The sequence below is a fragment of the Aptenodytes patagonicus genome, chromosome 14 (assembly GCF_965638725.1).
Source record: "Aptenodytes patagonicus chromosome 14, bAptPat1.pri.cur, whole genome shotgun sequence".
NCBI lineage: Eukaryota > Metazoa > Chordata > Aves > Sphenisciformes > Spheniscidae > Aptenodytes > Aptenodytes patagonicus.
The window spans coordinates 14,942,480-14,965,138 of NC_134962.1; the positions used below are offsets into that span (position 1 = coordinate 14,942,480).

Sequence of the window (22,659 nt, forward strand, 5' to 3'; positions counted from 1 at the left end):
CCTTGTTATGATGCAACAAGATTCGAGCATGACTGCAGGGACCGCAGAGGCTGAGCTTTCCGGTAAACCTTTTACTTGAAAAGCCTCTCAGCCTTCCCAGAACTCCTTTGGGTGTTTGCTGCCATGCATTACTGTGGTGGGAGATAGGTGCCAGTAAGCATGGGCAGGGCTGGGCAGCCTGTCCCGTTATTATGAAATGTTCTCATGAAGGTTTTTTGCAAACCCGCTTCAACCCCCCACCCCCGGCTCCCTCCTGGAGTCAGTGGTGCAGACCCTGCTGGAGACCCTTCTGCTTTAGGCAGTATCTGTAGGACCGTTTCCATATTGAACACTCCATGAGATACAAGCATTTTTTTCCAATGAAATGGTGTCTTTTTCTGATTATCTTGCACAGCTGGTCTCTCCAAACTTCACATTTCAGCGTAATCTGTTTTCTCAAGGACAGATTTTAAAGGGCTCTCTCTACTTGAGAGAGTGCTGTTCCTGTGTCAGATGGGATAAGCAAGACTGGGGCTGGAGGGAGAAATCGCGTTTTTTCAGTCTTGGCGGCTGTTGTTCCTAAACCACCAAGCTGGCTCCGGACAGACTCTTCTTCAGGCCACAGGTTTCCTGGGTCGCCTGGGAACAGCCAAGGCCAAATGGCAGCAGGAGGTTTGTGAGCAGCTGATAGCCGGGGTAGCTGAGCATGCAGCCTGTGCATGCTAGCGCAGGCATCAGAAAGGCCTGGGGCTCTCGCTGCCCACGAAGCATGCACGTGAACCTGTTCCCCAGATGGCAGGAGCTCATCCCCCGCCAAGCTCTGCCTGGCATTTCGGCTGCTCTAATTTTGCACACGGGGTGGATTGGGAAGCTGTGAGCTCGTTTGGCTGCCCCCAGTGACCTTGCATGTGAGGACGTGCCACCGTGCAGGAGCCTGCGGTAGAGGAAAGCTCCTTCCTTCTCATACCATGCTCTGGGGACAGGCTGCTGGTGGAGCAGGAGCTGGAGAACTTGCTGACTCCATCTCGTGCCTTTCATGCACCGGCTTGGTCCCATGTTTAGGAGGGGTTTTGGGCTCTGAGTGTGTTTTAGTTTAGATGGCACCAGAGATGTTTTAGGGCGGACATTCCCACAGTTTCTGTCTCTGTTCTAGTGGAGGCTTTCTGCAGTTCCCCACTGTGCAAATTCTCCCCGTGACGTTGCATCATCTGAGAAAGGGTCCTTTCTCTGTCCCACCATCGTTTTCAGACTGGGAGTCCCTGTTTCCTTAAGGGTGCTTTCCATGAACTAAAAGGCAGAGCCTTTTTCCTGCATTAGGCAAAACTGCTCTGTGGGCTGCCATTGCCTCTCTATTGGTCAAGGAATGAAACCTGGTGGCTTTGAGGTGGTTTTCTTTGCTCTGAAAACTTACCTTCCAGGTGCCCCACACCCCAGCTGTGCTTGCTAACTTTGGGTCAGTGCTTTTATTTGAGGGTAATGTGGTCACAGGAGCTTAGAGGAGAAACTTAAATGATCTTCAGCCTCTTTGGTCCTCAGTGGGAATGTTTACAGGGGACATATAGGCTTTGGCTTTGTGCCCTAGTTTGCTTTGGTCTGTGATTTCCCCCCCCCCCCCCCCCCGTTTCTGACTGCCTGTGAATCTGCAGATGGTTTGGCAGATCTTGAAAATGTGTAACACTTCACTTGCTCGGCTTCATTTCATCATTTTCTCCTGTACACCAGCTTCTCTTAGTGGTGTTTATAACCCTTGCAAACCACAATTGGTTTTCATTGGCAATTACCCTGAAAACCATAATTCCCACCGATGCAACCTGTGCTTCCTGCTGCTCTGTGCAAGTGCTGAGGCAGAGTTGCACAGAGAAGCTGTATTCATCTGTTACTCAAACAGATTATGCATATAATTGTTACTTAGACATCTGGTGAAAGAGAGAAACCAAACAGCATTGCTGATTCACTTTTGGGTCAGCTTTGCTTGGTCTGTTTGGGTACCCTGGGAAGTGCGCATCCTCTTGGCCACCGAGCTGTAGCAGATTAAGAAGTTACCACCCCTCCCTACTGCTTGTTATCCTACAGCTGAGATGGGCTCAGCTTGCTTGGATGGGCAATGTAAGGCTTGCTTAGTTATGTGATGAGTGGTTGAAGCAGACCAGTGCTTTGAAAAGTCCTGTAGTCAGCCCTGATGCTTGGCAGAGCACAGTAACTTCTTAACCTGCTTTGGTGCAAATACCCACGAGCGCATCTGGCCACAGCTTCCCGCTCCCGCTCTGCTGCTCTGCATCCCTGACTGCTCCACAGGGTCAACGCTCGAGTTAATGTGGCTCTCAAGAAATCCTTGCCTGCTCCTACAAACCATTTTCCCTACTGCACAATTTATGTGCAGCACTAAATCTTTTGCTTAGCCAATGTGGTCACTCACACAGAGAAGCTTAACCTTGATTTAGCTACATGGGCACCAGGTCAAATAGGTGTGCAGCTCTGCACTGCAAGGTCAAACTCCCAGCTGAGCAGGCAGTCAGTCCATGATCCTCCTGTAAGTGTGGCTTTACCATGGAGGTGATAAGTGTTCAGGTTTCCCACCTGAAGTTTTCTCCCCCCCCGCCCAGGGTGACTTCTCCATGTGATCGTTTCTTGCTGAGGTGGCTGGTGGGGCCACCGGAGGCATGTGCCGTGGGGCTTGTGTGCGTCACAGGGCCTGTTCAGAAGTGGAGACCCCTTTATTTTGAATGCTGGCAGAAGGGAGCAGTATGATAAATGCTCTGCAGAGCCTGTGCTTTCTCTAATATGTTGACAGGGACCTATTTTATGCAGACCTTGGCACCACTGTCCTGCACACCACTGTGGTGATGGTCCCTGATGCCCTTGGGCTATCTGGTCCTGGCAATGAATGGCTGCAGGCAGCTAGAAAGCTATCATCTCTGCATGAAACCTGACTTTTTCAACAAAGCACTGATTTCTAGGAGAAAACCTGCCTCAGAAGGTCCCCAGTTCATCTGTGTGTTTAGTTTAAAGGACTTGCGTTTACTTTGTTGATGGGTGGGTCATGAAGACCATATGGCCAAAAAATGCCTTTTTCCAGCTGAGTGTGCACACAACACGCAGTACGTAAAACATGAGCTTCTCAAGTGCTAAAAAACGCAAATACATTCCTGCTGTGACTCAGATGATACTGTAAAATTTTGGATTACTAGTTGCTAAATGCAGGACTCAGTTTGAGGGAGATGAGAAAACGTCAGGCTCAAACTGTGTTTCGTCATGTATTTCATCAAATGATGTATCTGCGAAGTTTGGGGAGCTGAAAATTGGTTTTTCCTTTCAGAAGAAGGCTTGCTGTTAGATCAAAGATCGCACGCTAGCAGTTGCAGCAGTGCCGCTGCCAACTATTTTCATCACCAGTTCTTAAGAAAGGATATATTTGGGGGATGTTGGATTCTGCAGGGCTTGGGCTGCATGCTGTAGGTATGGACGTAAGCACTGCCATAATGTTTTCAGAAGTCTGAGGTTTTTTTATTTTATTTTTATTTCTTTTTCCATTTAATTTGGACAAGCGAGTCCGTGTGAGAGGCTCAGGACTGACAGCTCTTGCTTTTATCTGATGGGTGCCGAAGGGAAGATGCCGCTTGCAGAACTTTGCTGCCAGGAGCTTACAGGGTCGCTTTTGACACACAGAGTACTTGGTAGCATGCGAGTGGGCATTCCTTTAAATGCCCCATCTAAAATACAAAATTCTCTGGGCTTTTGTGCCAGAGAAAAGGACAGAGCAATCTGAGTGCTGCTGTAGCCCGCTGTGTGTAGCTGTGGGCACTCCAAACTATTTTCAGATGCGGGGAGTCTTAAAGCAATTGCCTGCTCTTGAGAGACTGCTCCGAGGCCTTTGCCGGCGATGCGGTGAAAGGAGGCGTCTTGTCCTGTAGAAATGTGGACGTGACTCATTTCCCACTAAGCACAAGATTGTCTTAAAATCTGAAGCCTGAGGTTTCCCCTGCTGATGCTAGTGGAGCTCTTTCGCAGTCATGCGAATGAATGGAAAGGACTCTGAAAGCCCTCTGAAAATCCTTGGAAAAGTTTTAACTTCTCTTTGACTTTGCTCTGCGTTTCTTCCACGGTGCCCCGTGCATGCTGGCTTTGAGGGCAAGCCCGGGTGCATCCCCTGGCCTGAATTTCCCTCTCGGAAGCCCGGTGAGGAGGAGGACCTGGCGTATTTGAGATGTGCTTCTTGTGTGCAGGGAGAGCAGGGGTGTCCGAGCGGTGCCTTGCACCCGGGTGGCTCAGGGCAGGTCCGGTCCCTGTCCCTCGCAGGTACCACGTGGAGGAGGCAGCGTAGCTCTGCCCCCAGGGGATATGCAGGGCTGCTCACCCCAGAAGCCGCAGTTCGGTGTGGCCTGGCTGCTGTCTCCCCTCAGCTGCCGGGCAAGCGTAGGGTGCCCAGCGCAGCCTTTTACATAGGCTCTGTCTCCATCCCACCATCAGCCCATCTTGTGGCAGCAGTGACCATCCCAGCCTGAAGCAAATCAGTGTCTGCGGAGAGCTGTTCACAGGGCATGGCCAGGCTCTGTTGGAATCTGTTAAGGAGATGCATTAGAAATGCAGCCAGCAAAGGCTCAAGGCAGGGAGCTGGGAGTTCTTGGAGCGCGGGATTGAAGGGCTTGTGTCGGAGAACTCCCAAGTTTTGCATGCAAAGCAGAGCCTTCCTCTCCCTTAGACAGGTATTGCACCACCAAGTTGATGGGCAAACCTGATTTCCCTGGCATGGGGAACCAGCGTGCTTTCTGCTGTGTCCTTGGCTAAGTCTGCTGACAGCCAAAACAGCACTTCACCTACAGTGCCCAGCCGAGCCCCCAAATAGCACGGATGGCCGTGGGCTGCCTGCCTGCCTACCTGCCTCACATGGGAAGCCTTCCAGATGGGACAGCCTGTGCTAGTCTTCCCTCCTAATGTGTTTCTCTCATAGTAAAGGTTGTAGTTAGATCCTGTGCTGCGGCAGAGCACGGGCAAAGGGATGTGCTTCCTCCTTGCCCTGTTCTGCAGGTTTACGCTGGGCTGGGTTGCACAGGGCCTGCCTGCAGTGCCCAGCAGACCCCATCTTCAGGTGAGGGATTAGTGGGCTGGGATGCTCCAGCTTGCATTTGGAAGCACTATAATTGTCTTTAAGAGATATTTCATAGCAAGGCTCATCGCTGAGGGGCAGAGCTGCACACACAGTGATACTGCATGTCTGGACCCAAGCAGGTTTGCACAGCACTGGCCTTGATGTTGCTGCACCTGCAGTGTAGATGCACCAAGGAAAACCTCTGCATGGTGAGGGAAGGCACTCAGCATGCAGCCAGACGCAACAGAAGCAGATGCTCTTCCTTTGAGCCAATTCAGTTACAGCTGCTCAGTCCAGCACTGAAATCAGCTCTTGGATCTTTGACCCTGAAGTAATAAAATCAAAAAGGAGATGCTCTTGATTCCCTGTTTTCTCTTTACTAGCCGAGACACCTGCTGTAAGGAACCTCGTCTAACAGTTTCACATGTCATTTAGCTCAAAGTGATGCTCTTGGTTATGATGGGGAAAGGAGAGGAAACTGCTCGGATGCCAAGGCTGAGCTGCCTGCCCTGGGCACTGGTTCTCATTCCCACGCTTTTCTCTTTCTTTGTATTCTTGTTTCTCTCCTCTTTGCACTTAAAAGGGGCCAAACTTGCATAAAGGATCAAGCAGGGACTCCCCTTTCAGGAGCCACTGGTGGGAAGATACAATGCCCTGTGCACGTCAGTGCAGGTATCGATGGACCCAATCGCTGCAGAGCGCCATGGAAGCCAGGAGTATAACTAGGTATCAAGAGGGATAAGTCAAGTTTGTAAGCAGCAGATCCACGAGTAGCTTTTGAATGGGATGATCCAAGTGTAATTACCAGTTCTGAAACCCCTGTCCTACACGGGGCAGAAGGCGCAGGGCTTGTATCGGTGGGGCTCTCCCAACTCTTAAACTGTTTCCACCAGGACTGCGTCTGCCATTGGAGCATGTGGTCACTGTAGTGCTGACACAGAATGGCACAGAATTACATGAGAAAGGAGGGTGTTTCTTTATGCATTTCTGCATCACAGAGGCCCTCCTTCTGTTTGTGTTGCTGGGGGAAGGGGGAGCAGTGGTCAGTTTTAGCTAGAATTCAGTACATATTTTTTGTATGCTCTGGACTGTTTGAGATGTTAAAGTGAGGTTTCTGTTCCTGAGTTAGACGGAGCCTGGCTGCAGTCCTGAGGGAGGACACGGTATGGAGGTGATTCCTGGCTTCTCCCCAGCAACGGTGGTGTTTTTTGTTTGGCTGCACATACCCAAGGGGATGCTTTTCCAGGGGGACTATCAGCTGAGAGTGATACCCCTATTCTTTCATGGATCACTAATGTTTCTGTGCTGGCTGCCCTGGGGAGAGACCTGGGAAAGCGTCTCCCTTCTTCCTGGGTGTGGGAGACCGCTGCTATGCCGAGTGTGAAGTCAGTTAAAATTCTTCGTTAATCTGATCTGTTGGGAGTGCCACCTCATTTGAATGGCTGAAGCGTTGTGTCACACTAAAATTAGCTAGTTTTTACTTTGGTAGCAAACCATTTTCCTGGGGATGTGATGTTCCTGTTCCATCTCCAGGTGTAGCTCTTGGCTTTTCTTCCCAGCAGTGTGTCTAATGACAAGGTCCCACTGAACTGGCACCTGAGCTGCAGGAGCCCAGAGCTGGCTCACAGAGGACCACAGAGAAGAATGTAGAGCAGGCATGGCACTGAGTAAATACACACAAGTATATTTATATATGACCTTGGAAAATAAGACAGCCCTTGGTATTCCATCCCAGTCCATCAGATGGTAGGTATTTAAGGGCTGGGTGTTGCTGCACAACAACATTGGCCAATGTTTCATGCAGACATATCTGCAGGCATAAGTGCATGTGAGCAAGGGTGCCATGCGATCAATCCCGGCTTGCTCTTGAGCGTAAGCACTCAGCTTTGGTTCTGTTGGACCCTTCTTGCTTCTCTGAAAGTACCATGCATTTCCACTGCATGCGTTCAATTGCTTTCAGGTGTAGCGATCTACACAGGGATGGGGACTTTGCACTAAATTTTCCTGCTATTGGGGAACTTTAGTCCAGGATTGGATTTCTGGGGTTTGGTTACCCTGTGCTCGGAAGGGCAGGTGAGGACATGTGTTGTCCAGAGTAGTACCTCTGAATTTGCAGCGTCACTGTTACCTTGTAATGCTTGTGCTATAACAAACATTACCTTGCTGTTCCAGGGAAGGGAACGAACCTGGGGATTCTGCGAAAATCACATACAGCGAGTTGCTGCATGAAGTCTGTCAGTTCGCCAATGTCCTCCGCAGCCAAGGTACGCGGCTGAAGCAATACTAGCGTTGGATACTGGGAAGGGTTTTGGAGATTGGGTTCATTTTTTGCGTGGTTGCCAGTCTGTTGAGTAATTCCGTGCAAAATGCTTCACTTCTCTGTCTGCTTCCACAGTTGTAAAGTAGGGTGGATGCAGATTTACTCTGCAGCAAACTTTTGGAGATTTGTCTCTGACTCTGTCTGTGAAAGCTAATCAGTGCTGGTCATGTCAGCTGTACAAGGAAATCTGTGCTCAAAACTTCCTGCTCTGAGGCTTTCCAGTAGCAGTGGTCAGCGGTTAAATTTCTGCCTCCTTCGAGGGCTGTGTCTCATGAGAATGGGGAGTATTCATTGCAGTAACCTTACAAGAGCCACAGGGCTTGAAAGGCAAAACCCAAGGCTGGTTTAGCTCTAACTCCAGCTGAAGTTTTATTGCGTGCATATAAATGTTGGTTTTAAAAGCATTAATTTCTTTCTATATCCTGCTCTTTTGACATGTGATGTGTTCATTTTGACAAATGCCGTGTTCATTTTCCCTCCACAGGCATGAAAAAAGGAGACCGAATTTCCATCTACATGCCGATGATCCTGGAGCTGGTTGTAGCCATGCTTGCCTGCACCAGGATTGGCGCTCTGCACTCCATAGTGGTAGGAGCAAGCCCTTTGTGTTGCTTTTGGTTCTGAGCTATTGGGAAGGAGCAACTCTCGTTTTCAGGAGAGTGAGGGAGAGGAGCTGGAAAGATGGGTGCTGACTGTGAGATGGATGGAAATTAAATTAAGGTGCTGTTTCCTAGCCCTCTTCTGTATTAACTGTAGAATGAGCTCCTTTAGCTCTCTCCATCAGTGCCTGGTGGTGGTATCGTTTACCATGGGTAAACTGCACAGTTGCTGCTGGGGTTTTTTGGGTTGGGTTTTTCTTTTTGTCCTTGCTGACTTGGTTGTGTGATCTCTGTCAGTTTGCAGGATTCTCAGCAGACTCTCTCTGTGAGCGGATTCTCGACTGCGGTTGTTCTCTCCTCATCACGGCAGGTAAAACATGCTTCTGTGCCCCTGAGCCATTACTGTTGCCTGTCTAGAAGGTCTTTATTTAAAAAGCCAAATGCACTTGGACTTGGAAGAGGAAGGGCCAGTGCTTCAGCTGAGCTGCTGCAGGGCAGATGCACTGCTTGTAGCTGTGCTTGAGTACTGTTTTCCACTTTGAAAATACAGTGAAGCATCTAAGCAGCCCACCCACTTTGTCCTGTAAAGCATGATGTCACCAGCTGCTAATAACACGTTTCCTAACACTTTTCATCCATGTTCCTCTTCAAAATCAGCCAGATGTTTGCAAGATGTATAATTTATGAGACAGTCCTAATATGAGAATTCCCTTCCTTCCCAATTTCAAGGAAGTTTCTGTTGCAACTCTCACCTTGAAAAGCAAGGGGTCAAGAGAGGGGTAGTGTTTGCATGTAAGCCCACTGCATTTCTCCAACTGTTTTTTCCAATAGTGCAAAAATAGTGTTTTTATTAATAGGTCCATGGTATGGAAATGACCCACTAAACTTTGCAATCTGTGTTCTGGCCGTGTTGGATTATTCCCCACAGAATATTCCCAAGAGACTTGTCGGGTCAAATTGGAACCTCTCCCAGGAAAGGAATGTCACCATTTCTCTTGGCATCTGTTTCTCTAGGCTAAAAGGGCATATTAGGAAACCTTTCCCATCAGCTGCCTGTCTGCTTTCCCTCACTCCAGTGCATGAGCTCTGCTCTGCCCTCCTGAAACTGCTTTTTGCTTCCAGCTGTCCCAGGCTGCCTTGGCTGTGAAGCCCCTCTAATGTTTTCCTTATCATTTTGCAGATGCCTTTTATCGAGGGGACAAGCTGATCAACTTGAAGCAGATTGCAGATGAAGCGCTCCAGAAATGTAAAAACAAGTAAGTTCGGATTCCCTTGTAAGAAGGGCATTACTGCCGGAATCTGCTCCTGCACAAATGGAAATGGAAGTTTTCATAGGTGGGCAGACTCTGCGGCAGGTCAGACATGAGCTGCACTACATGAGCCTTTCAGAAGTAATACATGCTTTGGCTCCCTCGTCTTAAAAATATTTTCTTTTAACTTTTCCTCTTGTCTGTTCTGACCTGAAGGCCCACATGTTTGATGGGAGGATTTGCTGGAGACGGACTGATCCACCATTGTTATGGCCCATGGCAGATCTCCCAGTTCTGCAGCAGCTCTTGGAGTGGGAGGGAATAATGCACCGCCATACCAGTTGTGAGCAGTCAGACACAGTGCCGTGGGGCACGTCAAGATGAGGCTTAAGTCTTGCTCCAAAGCCACTAATTGAACAATAATGAAATAAACCAGAAACGATTCAAATTTGGGAAATGGCTGTGTAAACAGGAACAGGCACTCCAGTTGATGTGCACCAACACGTGCACAGGATCAGGGCCTGACTGCACACAAGTGTATGGTGAAACTGCTTTATTTTTTTAAGCACCGTCACTGAGATACTGTAAACCATAAAGAGAGAGACAGATCTATCATCAGGTTTTACAGAAAGGGAAATAATCATGGTGAAATGACTTTGCCAAGCTTACAGACACAGTGTCTGCGTAGCTTGTATGAGACTGAATGTGGTCTTGTAGGTTAGATCAAACATGAAAATTTAGGGCAGATAGTCTGCATGTTAGAAATTCAAACTCTTTAAAAGCATTTAAAACTCTAAAACTCAAAAACATAAGTTTATATGTCTGTAAAAGATACCTGGGAGGACAGAAGTGATCCTGAAGTTGGGAATTAACTGATGGAGACAGTATGTTGGTACCCTGACAGGACTGAAGGGAGATAAGATCATTTTGTTTGCATTATAGGTAGGTTGTGTTTAGCCCTCATGAGGGGACAAACACCCACTCTTTTCCTTGATGTATAAGCTGGCTTTGGAAGCCTTTCTTCCTCCTGAGACAGACAGTTGGTCACGCCTAGGGATGGGAGCAGCCACGTAATATCTCCTGGGTGCTGTGGGAGGTCTTGTTCATGGTCACAGGCAGGCAAATTTGGGATTTGTAAGGAATCTCCCCAGCAGTGACCTGTGAGAGATGCTTGTAGGATCCCCGCTTCCTCCGTAGGGATCGCGCCTGATAAATCCCCAGTAAGCTGTGCACAGACCTTTCCTATTCTCCGAGCTCTGTTCCTCTGGCTGGTGTCCCTTGGCAATTCATGGCGTGCCTGGAGTTTGCATGGCGGCATATGCTCTAGCTCAACAACAGCAGCTCAGGGCCCCTGCTCTGCCTCCAGTGCTGCCTGTAAAGCCCACGAAGGGCAGGCTTAGCTCCTGCCTGAACAGCCTGGTCTGACAGCTCCTGCCTTTCACAGGGGTTCCCCTTTGAAAAAGTGCATCGTGGTGAAGCACCTGGGGAGGGAAGAGGTAGCGGTGGACGGGACGTGCAGCAAGTCTCCCCCTCTCAAGAGACTGTGCCAGGACGTACAGGTATGCTCCTGGAGGGGTGAGAGGGGGGATTTTATTGCTATGGGCCTGAGCCCAGCAAATCAATCAGTGCAGAACCACTGCAGTGCTTCCCTGAATACTCCTGTTCCTGTTTTCTACCCTCCTTGCTGTTGTTGCATTGCAAGTCGTCTGAAAAATGGTTCCTTTACCTTGCCAAGATCCTCTCCGTGCTGCTTCCTTTAATACCATTGTTAGCTGCCAGCCCCCAGGACCCCTGAGAGCACAGCGGGGTACATCTTCCAAAGCCACTAGGAGAAGGACAAGATGCCCGTTTTCCTCTGCCCAGTGAAGGACTTTTCCTTCCTAACCCTGGATCTGTCTCCCCTTTTGTGCGAAGACCAATGCCATCCTGTGCTGTAGCTGTGACAGTGGAAGCAGGAGAGGAAAAACAGGAGATTTGTGCTCGTGGCGTGGGTTCAACACAGCCTCCCAATGTGACAACAATCATATGCTGAGAATAGTGCAGTCTCTGTGTAGCTGGCACAGTAACTGTGTCAGCTGTTGGGGCTGGGGCTTTCCCTTGCAACTGAAACCAGATGAAAGGATGTGGGCCAGAGGCATGTGGCGAGATGGGGGCTGGAAGGAGGAGAAGGTGTCGTGGAGCCGTGGCTGCCTGCTGAGCTCCTGAGGCTGGTGTGCAGTCCTGCTGTGCCCAGCGGCTACCTGCTGCCTTCATCTGCTTAAAAGGCAGGTTGCTTTCAACTACGTAACAGCTCCGTGTCTTGCAATGGTGTCTTCTGTCCCTATGTGTTTGGTGATTATTTGCATTGGGTTATCCCCAGGTTGCTGCTTGCTCAGAAATGGGTTGTATTTGGGGAGCGCATTTGAGCTTTGGGCTCTGCTTTCAGAAGAGATGGTCTGTGCACATCCCTGGAACAAAAAGTCCAGCAGATTCTGTATCTTTGAGTTAATTTTCCTCGTTCAGCTGTGTTAATTTTATTGGGGTATTGCTTGGTGTTTGCCAGCCTGGCTGTGTTACATTGGGCTCCTCTGCCCCTTCTCTTGTGAGGGCAGGGTAGCTGCAAAGGGGTGGGAAGACTGGAGCAAACCAGTCTTCCTGCGTGAGGTTTCCCTGGTCGGGCAGTTGCAGAGAAGCCTGTCCCTGCGCTGGTTGCTGTTGGTAAGGTGAGGTTATTGTGCAGAATGTCCCAGGAGGAGGCTGGACGGGGGTCCTTACCCTTTGGCTCTTGCCGCTTTACTCATTCAGACACTTATTTAAGGATTGCTTTCCCTTGTGAGTGCGTTTTTACCATGCTGTCAGCCTGTGTAACACTATCGGACAGTCCGTGGGCTGTATGCCGGCTCTGTGCTTCTGTACCCAGCTGGCTGCGTGCAGGGGGTGGCCTCTGCGACCTGCCACGGAGGCGGCGGGTACCCAGGGAAGGTGATGGAAATGGGCAGGCTTTTGCTCAGAGGGCACCTCCTGGCCTGGCCCCAGATCCAAGTGCTCTCCAGCCTGCTGGGATGGGTTCCCAGCATCCGGACCTGTGGGCTTCCAGCTCCCTGTGTGCAAAGCCCAGTGTGGATCCTCCGCTTCTCAACTTTCACATCCTCTTTGTGGATTTTTAACAGGAAAAAAAGACTGAGAGCTCACAGAGACTCCGTCCGAAGGTATTTACATACAGCACTGCCTTTCTCCTCGTGGCACCTCCCCCCTGCTTCCCCCTCCGGCACTCCACCTTCCTAACCGCTCCGGCTCTGCACGGCCACATGTGCCTTCCTAACTGGAGTTACCAGCAGTTGCATGCTAGCGATAGATACTACTTGCCGCTTGGCCAGAGCCTCCCCATGGTTTCGGGGTGAATGCAGTGCCACCAACTTTGCTGCTGGAAACAAATCTGCATCCATAAAAACCCCTGAGTGCACGTCAGTGTGCTGACGGGGGGGAAATGCAGAACCACTGGGATGTGCTGTCAGCGTTCGGATGACGGTTCATCTCTCTGCCTTTTAAAAGCAGCTCTTGCAATGCACTTCCCTTTGCGGTGAGGCTGGCAGGGATTGCCTGCAGCTTCCCAGCTGTGGTGGCATGCCATGGGCAGCAAACCTGGAGCTCCAGACCCAACGTGCAGACTCTGCCCACCCCATCCAAGGAGCCGCGGCATCAGGACCCCACGAGCAAGCAGGCAGAGGCAGGCCTGACCTCAGGAGCTGCATGCCATGCCATGGGTCTGACCTCCTCCGTGGGGCAGTGGAAGTTGAGTGCTAAAATGGAGGGATCCCTGAAGGAGGGATGCAAGAAAGCAACTGTTGGATGGGCTGGTGTTGAGCCTACCTTGGGCTTGTTTGACCTGGGAGCTTGCCGGTGGAACAGACTTGTAGAAACTGCTTCCCCAGGTAAAGCCAGGAGCCCTGGTGATCCATGAGAGCTTTCCAAGTGGGCTCAGTTATGCTGAGCTGTCAAGCAGCTAGTGTCCCCTGCACCACACGTGCAGGATTTGCGTGCTGGGCTGTGGTGTCCCAGTGCCTCCAAATGGCACATGAACATCTTTAGGGCTGCAGAGAGTCACTGTGTGACCCTGTGGCTGCTCTTCATGCCTCCGTGCACACTAGCTGAGGGACCTGTGGGGACTCTGCGCAGGCTGTGCCTGCGCAATGGGCTCTAGCTCTGCAAGGAGAAGATGTGCTCCAGCTGGGAGCTGCAGGGCTCTGGGTCAGTGTGCCTGCCTTCGCAGAGATGTGGAAAGTGGAGGTCTGTGCTGAGGCTGGGGAGTGTTACCTGCTCAGCTGCCCCCAAGCTCCTCTGAGGAGAGGCAAGAAGGTCAGGTGGAGATAGGTCTTGCACTGAACTGTGCCACCCCGGAGAGGTAGCTAGCCAGCACAACTCTTGGGGTGACCTCTGCCCACCAGCCACAAGTGTTGGTGGCTCTGTTACAGCTCTGGCATCCTTGAGCAGCTCCTTCGGGTGGCCAGTGCTGGGTGGTTCTGCGTTGGAGCAGTCACTTCTTATCAGGGTAATTACCTTAAAATCCAGATAACAGATTTCTTTTTTGGGTCTGCAGGGCCAAGCAGTGTGAGCCTAACATGTTTCTGTTTGTCTCGGGCCATGCTGCCATAGGGGTCCCTGCAAGGTGTGCGGGACAGGTGGGTGTGTGGCTGTGCTAAGTGAGGCTTGCTGCTTTGCTGTTCAACTGCAGCTCAGGGCAGCCCAGGAGGGCAGGAGGAGCCTGTTTGCTGTGAGAGTGCAGAGCAGCTGCTGCTGCAGGCCCTCTCCTGGCTGCGGCTGCTGAGAGGGATTTATCAGTGTTACCAGTGGTTTGGAAAATCTGCTTCAGTTCTTGCAGCCAGACCATGTTTAAAGGTTTTCCTTGTGGCTGTGGGCTGCAAAAAAGAGCTTCTGGAGTGGGAGCTGCAGCTCTGGTGCATGGTTTGCAGCAAACAGCTCTGGGGCAGAAGCTGTGCTGTGAACATCTGCCTCGATGGTCCATTGCGGGGTGAGGTTGGGGTTGCACCCCTCATTGCCCCCCTCTCTTGCTTTTGGGTGGGCCTATTTCTAATCTTCTGCTTTTCTCAGACCCCCTGGAACACAGCCGTGGACATGTGGTGGCACGAGCTGATGAGCAGTGCCAGCACGGAGTGCGAGCCCGAGTGGTGTGACTCGGAGGACGAACTCTTCATCCTCTACACAAGTGGCTCAACAGGGAAACCCAAGGTATGCTTCCCAGCTCACTGCCCACAGGGCCGGGCTGAACCACAGTAACACCTCAGCTGTGGGAACTGGTGAGGGTCATGTTGGGAGGCCCCAGTAAGAAGAGGAGCCATGGAGGCCTTGGAAAAGGGGCTGTGCTGGTCATTCCTGCTCAGCTGCTGTTCAAGCTCAGTGGACTGGTGATGCTCAGCTTGGCCTGGGAGGGTGAGGGACCTGGTGGGAGTTTGCCCTGACAGTTGCGTGCCTTCTCCTTGTAGGGTGTGCTGCATACGGTGGGTGGATACATGCTTTTTGCTGCCACCTCATTTAAATATGTGTTTGATTACCAACCTGAGGATGTCTACTGGTGCACAGCTGACATTGGATGGATAACGGGCCATTCCTACCTCACTTACGGACCCTTGGCAAACGGGGCAACTAGTGTGTTAGTAAGTGCTGGATGGCAGCTGGGTGCTTTTACTCCAAGGAAGTGGAGATCGTGGTGCTGAGCTGCGTCCCTGCATTGCTCTGTGATGAGCGTGCTTCTCACTTGTGTGCAGTGCCCTGGGCTCTGTGAGGAAGGATGGCGGTCCCCAAGGAGGGCATGGGTGACCGCTCGGTGGCAGACAGCGGGCTAGTTTGTGTGTGGCTTTTGGGTGGTTAATTTTTTCAAATGCTCCCTTGTTTCTTTCCCTTAGAAGTACAAGCCTTGTGTACCAGGGGAGCCAGGGCTGCTGCGGGGTAATGCGAAAGCTGGATCAGGAGCAGAGAGTGATGTTTTCACTGCTGATGCTGATTTGACAACCTGCATTTAACTCCTGTGCCTGTATCTCCCTTGGCAGTGTACAGCTCTAACTTGTATACAGATCAGGGAGCCAGAGGCCTGTGCCCAAGAGTCCCTGGGGGAATGCAAGCAGGAAAATCACTGTCACGTTGGGGAGCCCTTCTTGGGGTTCTTGGTACTTTTGGTTGTGGTTCTGTCACTGTGTTTGGGCCTCTCGCCCTTTACCATGTGGGCAGGGTCATTTGGGCTGGTGGGACTGTGTCACTGTGGTAGCCACCCAAGTGCCTGTGCTGCTAGGGTGTTTCGGGGGACATTTGCTAGGACACCTGGGGTGGGGTGATGCCAAATCCATCCCAAGGAAGCAGTAAGAGAGGTCCCTGGACTGGGCTGGTTTCACTGTGTGGTGCCCCTGGCATTCCTATAAGGACATGCTAGGGTCCAACTGCTGTTCCCTGTTGCTCTCGGCTTCTCCTGCTTGGGAAGGTGCGGCAGGTCGGTAGCAGTAAGGACCGGCTGTGTCACTGCCCTGTCTCCTGCTCAGTTTGAAGGTGTCCCCACTTACCCAGACATTGGGCGAATGTGGAGCATCGTTGACAAGTACAAGGTGACCAAGTTCTACACAGCACCCACAGCTATCCGGCTGCTGATGAAGCACGGGGAGGAGCCCGTCAAAAAGTGAGTGCCAGTCCCCAGTGGCACAGGGATCCCTGGCTCTGGCACAGCCAGAGGCTCTCGATGGGGGACCAGGGACCCCAGCTTCCTCGCTGAGCAGCAGCTTCCCCAGTGTGTTTTCTGAACAGACCAGGATCTTCTGCCTTCTACACAGCAATATGCAGGCTATGTTTCTGCACTCCCAGCACTAACTTCATTATGGCACTTCTGAGCAGGTCCTCCTCTTTCACCGTAAGCTGCAGCTAAGCTCAGAGACTGCAGGTTCTCCCTGCTCCTAACCCAAAGCTCACGGAGGTGTGCTGGGCAGAGAGCCCCTCCGCGTGCTGCTCCTTGGCCCAAGGAAGGGAAGGAGCAGAGCCAAGTGGGAGCTTGGAGTGGGAGACACCAAAATCAGAGGTCTCCTTTCTTCCCCCATGGAAGAGGCCTGAGAAGGGTCTGAACTATGCCTGGAAGCCCCAAGTACACTTTGGGTAGCCCAGGGGTTGCTGCAGGCTCTTCTGTGCAGCAGGCTCACAGCTGCTGCTCTCCGTGGCCTGCTGAGCCCCTGCCAGCCCCCTCCTCTCTGCAGGCACAGCAGGAAGTCTCTGAAGGTGCTGGGGAGCGTTGGAGAGCCCATCAACCCTGAAGCCTGGCTGTGGTACTACTGCGTGGTGGGAGAAGAGAGGTGTCCCATTGTGGACACGTTCTGGCAGACAGAGACAGTGAGTACTCGCCTGGTTGTCCCTGGGACCTCTCTTTCCATTATGCTCCCTGCAGGGTGCCTTTGCAGATTTGCTTTGGTTCTATGTGGACTAGTTGTTTTGCTTGCCCAGGAGACTCTGGTGTGGCCTGCAAGTGTCTCCTTCTCTTCTTTCTTTCCTGGACCTCAAACAGGCTCTGAGGGGAGACCTTCCTCTCCAAAGGGTGCCTGCCAAGGTCTGCTCTGGACCCTGCTCTCCTCCCTCTCTTTCTCTCCCCCAGCAGCTCCAAAGCTTCATGCCCAAACACAAGCTCCCTGTCCCCTGCCGTATCCTTCCCAAGGCCCCATCTCCACAACTGCCCCGAGCAGCCTGGGATATGATGTGACCAGAGCCAATGCGAACAGCTGTGGGATGGACTGGCATGGCCCAAACTCACTTGCTTTTGCCTCTCTTCGCAGGGTGGCCACATGCTGACACCGCTCCCTGCCGCCACCCCCATGAAACCGGGCTCTGCTGTGAGTACTTGTTCTCCCCAGGGGCAGGGAGGGCTCCCCGGGGGCACTGCAGCAGCAGCTGGCACTGTCTGTACCACGGCCTGGTGGTTACCAGCCTGCCAGGGTGGTTGTGGGACAGTGGTGCATGCAGGGAGGTGGCCACCACCCAAAATCCCAGGCCTGGCCCCGTGCAGCTGTGCTCACAGGCCCCCATGTGCCACAGCCTCTCCAAAGCTGCCCTTGCTCTGCCTTGCACTCCCTCTGGTTATGAGGCTTTAATGCGTGGGCTCACCTCAATGTCTCCTTGCTCTCTGGTCCCCATGGCAGACGTTCCCCTTCTTCGGTGTGGTCCCTGCCATCTTGAACGAGTCGGGGGAAGAGCTGGAAGGAGAAGCAGAAGGCTACCTGGTAAAGAAGGGCTGATCTTCCCCACCCTCCCCTTGTCCGTTCCCTGTGAGCACCGGGACCTTCCTGGTAGTATACACGTGTCTCTGCTTACTCTGGGTCTACACAAGGAACCCCCTTGGGTGATAGGAACTCCCTTCACTGCCATAACTCACTGGGAGCTTTATGCTGTAAACAAACTGTTCAACTGATTGTTAAATGCAGTTGCACACATGGGCAAGGCAGGAGGACGGGAACCAACTGTTCAGCCAAGCTCCTTCCCACATGCCAAGCCTGGCGAGACTTCCCCAGTAGATCAGCGCTGGGCAGCAAGTGTCTGAGTGTCATCACTCGTGGCTGTCTCTCTGGCATCTCTATCACCGCGTGCAAAGACTGCATGCTTCTATTGCCGTAGTGCAAGGCCTGGGTTACTGGTTTTCCTCTCACTGACTCAGGTCTGCATTTTTCACCATCAGGTATTTAAGCAGCCCTGGCCAGGAATAATGCGTACGCTGTATGGAAACCACCAGCAATTTGAAACCATATACTTCAAGAAGTTCCCTGGGTACTATGTGACAGGCGACGGTAAGATTGTCCAGGGAGTGTGTGGCTGCAGAGGCCTGGGGACAGCAATTTAAATCTTGCCATGTCCTGGCCTCAGAATCCCTTATCAGTTGCTCTAAGAGCTGGCACTGCTTCCTCACGCTGTCATTTCTGGCTATTTTTAGGTTGCAGGAGAGATAAAGATGGTTATTACTGGATCACAGGGCGAATTGATGACATGTTGAATGTTTCTGGTAAGAACGAGGTTTGTCTTCAGTGGGGACCAATGTGCTTTCTGACAGTAGTTGAGAGAGACACCTTGCTTTACGGGGGACAGTTCTGCATCCGTGACTCTGCCCAGCAACCTGTCCTCAAAGTGGATCTAATTGCTGGGTCAGGGTTATTTCTGAGACAGACAAGTCTGTGACTTGGTGACTTTCTGCATCATTTCCTCTGGAGACAACACACTGGAGGGAAGGAGCCTTCTGTAATCTCTTAGAGGAGGTCCTTAACCAGTCAAGGTGCCTCTGTGCTGAAGGATTTAGGGCCACAGGGAAGCACAGAGGTTGGGCAGGACCATGTGGTTCCTAATCAAACCTGCTGCTCCATGTAGGGCTAGCCTCAAAGCTGGATCAGGCTGCTCGGAGCTGTGTCTACAGAGGTGGAGATTCTCCCACCTCTCTTGACTGAGTCTTTGAGATTCAGCTGCTTCTCAGCCCACCATTTTCCATGTACTGCATTTAATAGCTCCCTCCCTCCTTTCCTGGAGGCTGTAGCCTACAGGTACTTGCTGCTGGCTGTGAGATGCTGCTGTACTTGTCGCTGGATCAAACTAGATCCTTTCATCTGACCAGCAGTGCTTGATCCTCCACCAGCTGATCATTCTGGGAGTTGACCACCTTCCCGTGGTTTCCTGTGACAGCAGTCCCAGGGTGGAATGTCAGAGTGCAGGTACAGGAGCAGAGGTGTACAGGAGTGAGTTGTGCCCCTGCCCCAAGATGTGGAGCGTTGTTTCATCTCCCCATGGTGATGAGCTGGAGCAGTGCATGGCAGGGCCGGTTCCTGGGCTCTGCAGATCCAGCCTCTTCCTCCTCTGCATGTTCCAGCTGACCATGTGGGCAGGTCTCCTCTTACCAAATCCAGCTCCTCCTCAGCCTGTGCTTTGTTTAATCCCATGGCTGTGAACAGCTCGGGATCTGTTAAAGAAAGAAGCCTAAAGGTGGGAGGGAGAACAGCCGGGGGAGGTGGCCTTGCTCTGCAGGTGAGTGATATCTGGCAGCCTTCGGGGCAGCTCAGCCCTGGACTGCTGAAATTAGTTTCTCTCTCCAACTGTTGTCTTTTCTCAAATGAAATCGATGCTCTCAAACCTATTGTTTAGGGCCTTTTACACCTGCAGACCTCTTCCTCCCAGCTGCTGGGAGGCTTCAGGACCCCAGCCCCGTGTGGGTCTGTAAAACTGCCTCTCCTTGCTTCCAGGCCACTTGCTGAGCACTGCAGAGGTAGAGTCAGCCTTGCTCGAGCACGCTGCCATCTCAGAGGCTGCGGTGGTCAGCCACCCACACCCCCTGAAAGGCGAGTGCCTCTACTGCTTCGTGACCCTGAGAGATGGCCACGAGTTCACCAAGAACCTGACGGATGAGCTGAAAAAACAAGGTGGCAACAGCCAGATATTTGGGAGGTTATGTGGCAGGGAGAGGGAGGACAGTGCTGGGCAGGTGATGGAGGGGTTAAGGGCTTGGGTGCTTGAACGAGGGTGCGTGTAGTCTGGGGAATGCATCATGGACAACTGCGACAAGGTGCCCCCTCTGATTAGAGAGCACGGCTGGCGAAGACTAAAATTAGTTCTCCCGGCCTTTGGCTGCTCATGTGATGCCATCTCTACCTCTTGGGAGTTGGCAGCCGCGTGAAGGATTGGGGTACCCGGCAGGCTTTCATTTGCAGCAGTGCTCACATGTGTGGGCATGGCTCCCACAGCTCTCCCTGGCAGATTTTGACTTGCTGTGAGGATCGTTCGGTTGCTTTGGGGTGGTGCTCTGGGTGTTTGTGCTCTGGTCTCAAGGGAGCTCTTTCATTGTCACAACAGACTACAGCATTTAATACATGAAACGGACCCATGGCAGTTTCTTCTCTGTAGGAACCCAACAGCGAATCAGTCCTTGCTCTATCAAAATGGTGATAGTGATTGGTGTAGCCATTATAGAGGTTTCTTGAAGATGGAGAGAATAAAAAAAATGAGTGCTCTTGCCTTTGGGAAGATGTGCTTATAGCCCCATTGGCATTGCAGGTCTTGCTGCCCCCTCCCACAGCCTTGAGGCTGGGATGCAGCAGCCCTAAGCACTGCCCTACCAGGTTCCCCAGGAGCTGGGCTCTCCATGCCTTAACTTGGTCATCCTGCCTGAAAAGGATGTGTGTGGTATCTCCTAGTACCTACAATGAAAATCTTTTTTTTTTTTTTTTTCCTTCTAGTCAGAGAAAAAATCGGACCGATAGCAACGCCTGATTACATCCAGTATGCCCCTAGCCTGCCCAAAACCCGCTCAGGTAAGGGGCCCAGTGACAGTGCTGGGGAGGACTGAGTAGTTCCTGCCAGTGGAAGGAAATCAGCCCTAAATTGCTTGTCCAGGGCTGCTCAAATTCAGGGGGGAGCAACCTCAGGGCAAGCAGGATGCTGCAGGTCTGGCACTCCCCGCTCCTGCTAAGGATGCTTGAAGAGATCCTGACTCCTGCTTTCCTTTCATGGCTGTCATTACAGGAAAGATTACCAGACGGATATTACGGAAGATTGCCAAAAATGACCAAGATCTGGGAGACATCTCCACTTTGGCAAACCCGGGCATCATAAAACATCTTTTCAGCAACAGATGTGACACTAAAGAGTAGCAGCATGACCTGTCCCTGCTGAGCAGAACTGTAGCAGCAGCACTGTCCTGATGAGCAGGTCCCTTGAGTAACCGCCATCTGCCCTGGGAAGGAAACCTTCACCTGTTGAATTGAATGTACAAACGTTACGAACGAGGGAAAAGCTGGCTCTGGAGAGGCTGTGCCTCACTAGCATGTCCATGCTTTGGAAGAGTGTGTGCATCATGTTCCAGATGGGTATCACACATCTGAGGTTCAGCCTCGTGCACGGAGGGGCTCATCCTCCTCCCTTTTCAGCTCCTCGTTCTTGATTTTTAATTTTTTGGGGGGGGGTGTGTGTTAATTAACTTTATGTAATTGAGGGACTCTGGCACTTTGCGCACAGTGGGAAGGAACTTTGGGGGTTGGAGGGGAAGTGGTGCTGGAGTTACTCAATGCAGGCAGGCAAGGGAGGTGCATCTGCCACTGCCCACATGCCAGCTAAGCTTCCTTTTCTACTTGGAGTGCTGCAAGCTGTGGGAGAACTTAAAAACACTCTCACATCATAACTGTATAGCTGAGTTTTAGTCTTGCATCCACTGTCCAAGCCTGCTGCTAGCAGAGGTCCCCTAGCCTGAAAGGGAGTGTGGCAAGGCTTAAGGGAGCTCTATGCTTTAAACAAGTTTTTTAGAGCAGTTTGGTACCAAGACCTGCTACTTCTGAACTGCATGGTGCCAGCTGGTGTGTTTTTCCCAACCCAGAGGCCTTCACTGGCCATAGACATGGTCTTGGTCTGACATGCTCCACAGAGCACTGCTTCCACCAGCTCACAGCTGAACTCACAGGCTGTTGCAGCTGGATGCTCCTTTTGTGTCCTGGGTGCTGTTGATACTAAAGGATGGAGGGGAAACCTTTGTTTCCATGCAGAGGCACCTTTCCCATTGCAGGCAAACCAGGTGCATGGTCCCATGACCATTCCTACAGCAAAGAAACCAAGGCAGGCAGGGCTGTGTTAGTCCTGAATGATGTTTTCTCATCAGGAAGAAAATGGTGGAAGATGTTTAAAGTTAGCTTTTGGCTTAAATCTGACATGGGTTTATGATGATGAGAGGAAAAAACCCCAAAACCTCTAGCCTGAGAGCCTGAACCTCACAAGGATACTGCCAAAGCTATTCTTCTTCAAATGAATTACATTTAACTCCAGCCCTGGGTCATGCTGGGAAATCCCTCCCCCTTGTAATGTCTGTATGAAAATTGCATGTGAACTGTTCAATTTTGCACTTAAACCAAAGGAGAAACGGGCTTTAAAACTTGCTGCAACAGCTGGTCTGGCGAGTGCCAACATACAGGCTTTACCTGCAAACTGAGCTGACTTTTGGCTGGGCTGGAAAGGATGAGACAACCGCCTCTGAGGCTGGTTGCTCAGGGCAAGTGTTGCAGGTGCTCTGGTGGGCTGTTGTCCAAGTCTCACTTCTTACCTGCTGCTCTCACTGGCATGGCACTTGTCTGTGATCTGTAACCTCAGTGTGTGCCAGTGTCCCATGTGTCCCCCACGGCTCTGTACCACTGGATCGTGCCACCTTGTTGACAAGGATTCCTACATAATCTCTCCGCCTCTGTTACTCTTTGTCTGCTATGTTGTTTTGGCTGGAAACAGCTAGAATTTTATGCAAAATGCAATAAAATTCAAGAAAACAAAATGGAAACAGGCTTAGAGCATGTGCTTGGGTTGTAGGTGCTTGTCTGCTGTTGAGTCTAGGGGAGATGGGGGTGCTCAGACGTTGCTGTTGTACCTGCCATGCCATAACCGGGGTAGGCTACTGCCAGT

The 22,659-nt window shown here is 51.6% G+C and overlaps 1 protein-coding gene across 3 annotated transcripts in view; it reads left to right on the forward strand.

Moving 5' to 3' along the window:
* Positions 1-22,537, forward strand: part of ACSS2 (acyl-CoA synthetase short chain family member 2) — a 33,729-nt gene extending 11,192 nt beyond the window's left edge. For 2 of the 3 annotated variants that reach the window (XM_076352316.1, XM_076352318.1), the window contains exons 3-19: positions 7,238-7,329; positions 7,870-7,973; positions 8,282-8,354; positions 9,165-9,240; positions 10,679-10,793; positions 12,384-12,422; positions 14,323-14,460; positions 14,715-14,885; positions 15,762-15,895; positions 16,461-16,593; positions 17,031-17,087; positions 17,394-17,474; positions 17,927-18,035; positions 18,179-18,247; positions 19,470-19,646; positions 20,460-20,534; positions 20,746-22,537. In XM_076352316.1, coding sequence (XP_076208431.1) covers positions 7,238-7,329; positions 7,870-7,973; positions 8,282-8,354; positions 9,165-9,240; positions 10,679-10,793; positions 12,384-12,422; positions 14,323-14,460; positions 14,715-14,885; positions 15,762-15,895; positions 16,461-16,593; positions 17,031-17,087; positions 17,394-17,474; positions 17,927-18,035; positions 18,179-18,247; positions 19,470-19,646; positions 20,460-20,534; positions 20,746-20,873 — 1,771 coding nt within the window. In that variant the 3' untranslated portion in view covers positions 20,874-22,537. The remainder of the gene's footprint in view (positions 1-7,237; positions 7,330-7,869; positions 7,974-8,281; positions 8,355-9,164; positions 9,241-10,678; positions 10,794-12,383; positions 12,423-14,322; positions 14,461-14,714; positions 14,886-15,761; positions 15,896-16,460; positions 16,594-17,030; positions 17,088-17,393; positions 17,475-17,926; positions 18,036-18,178; positions 18,248-19,469; positions 19,647-20,459; positions 20,535-20,745) is intronic. The other variant, XM_076352317.1, reaches the window with a different exon arrangement.
* The last annotated feature ends 122 nt before the right edge of the window (positions 22,538-22,659 follow it).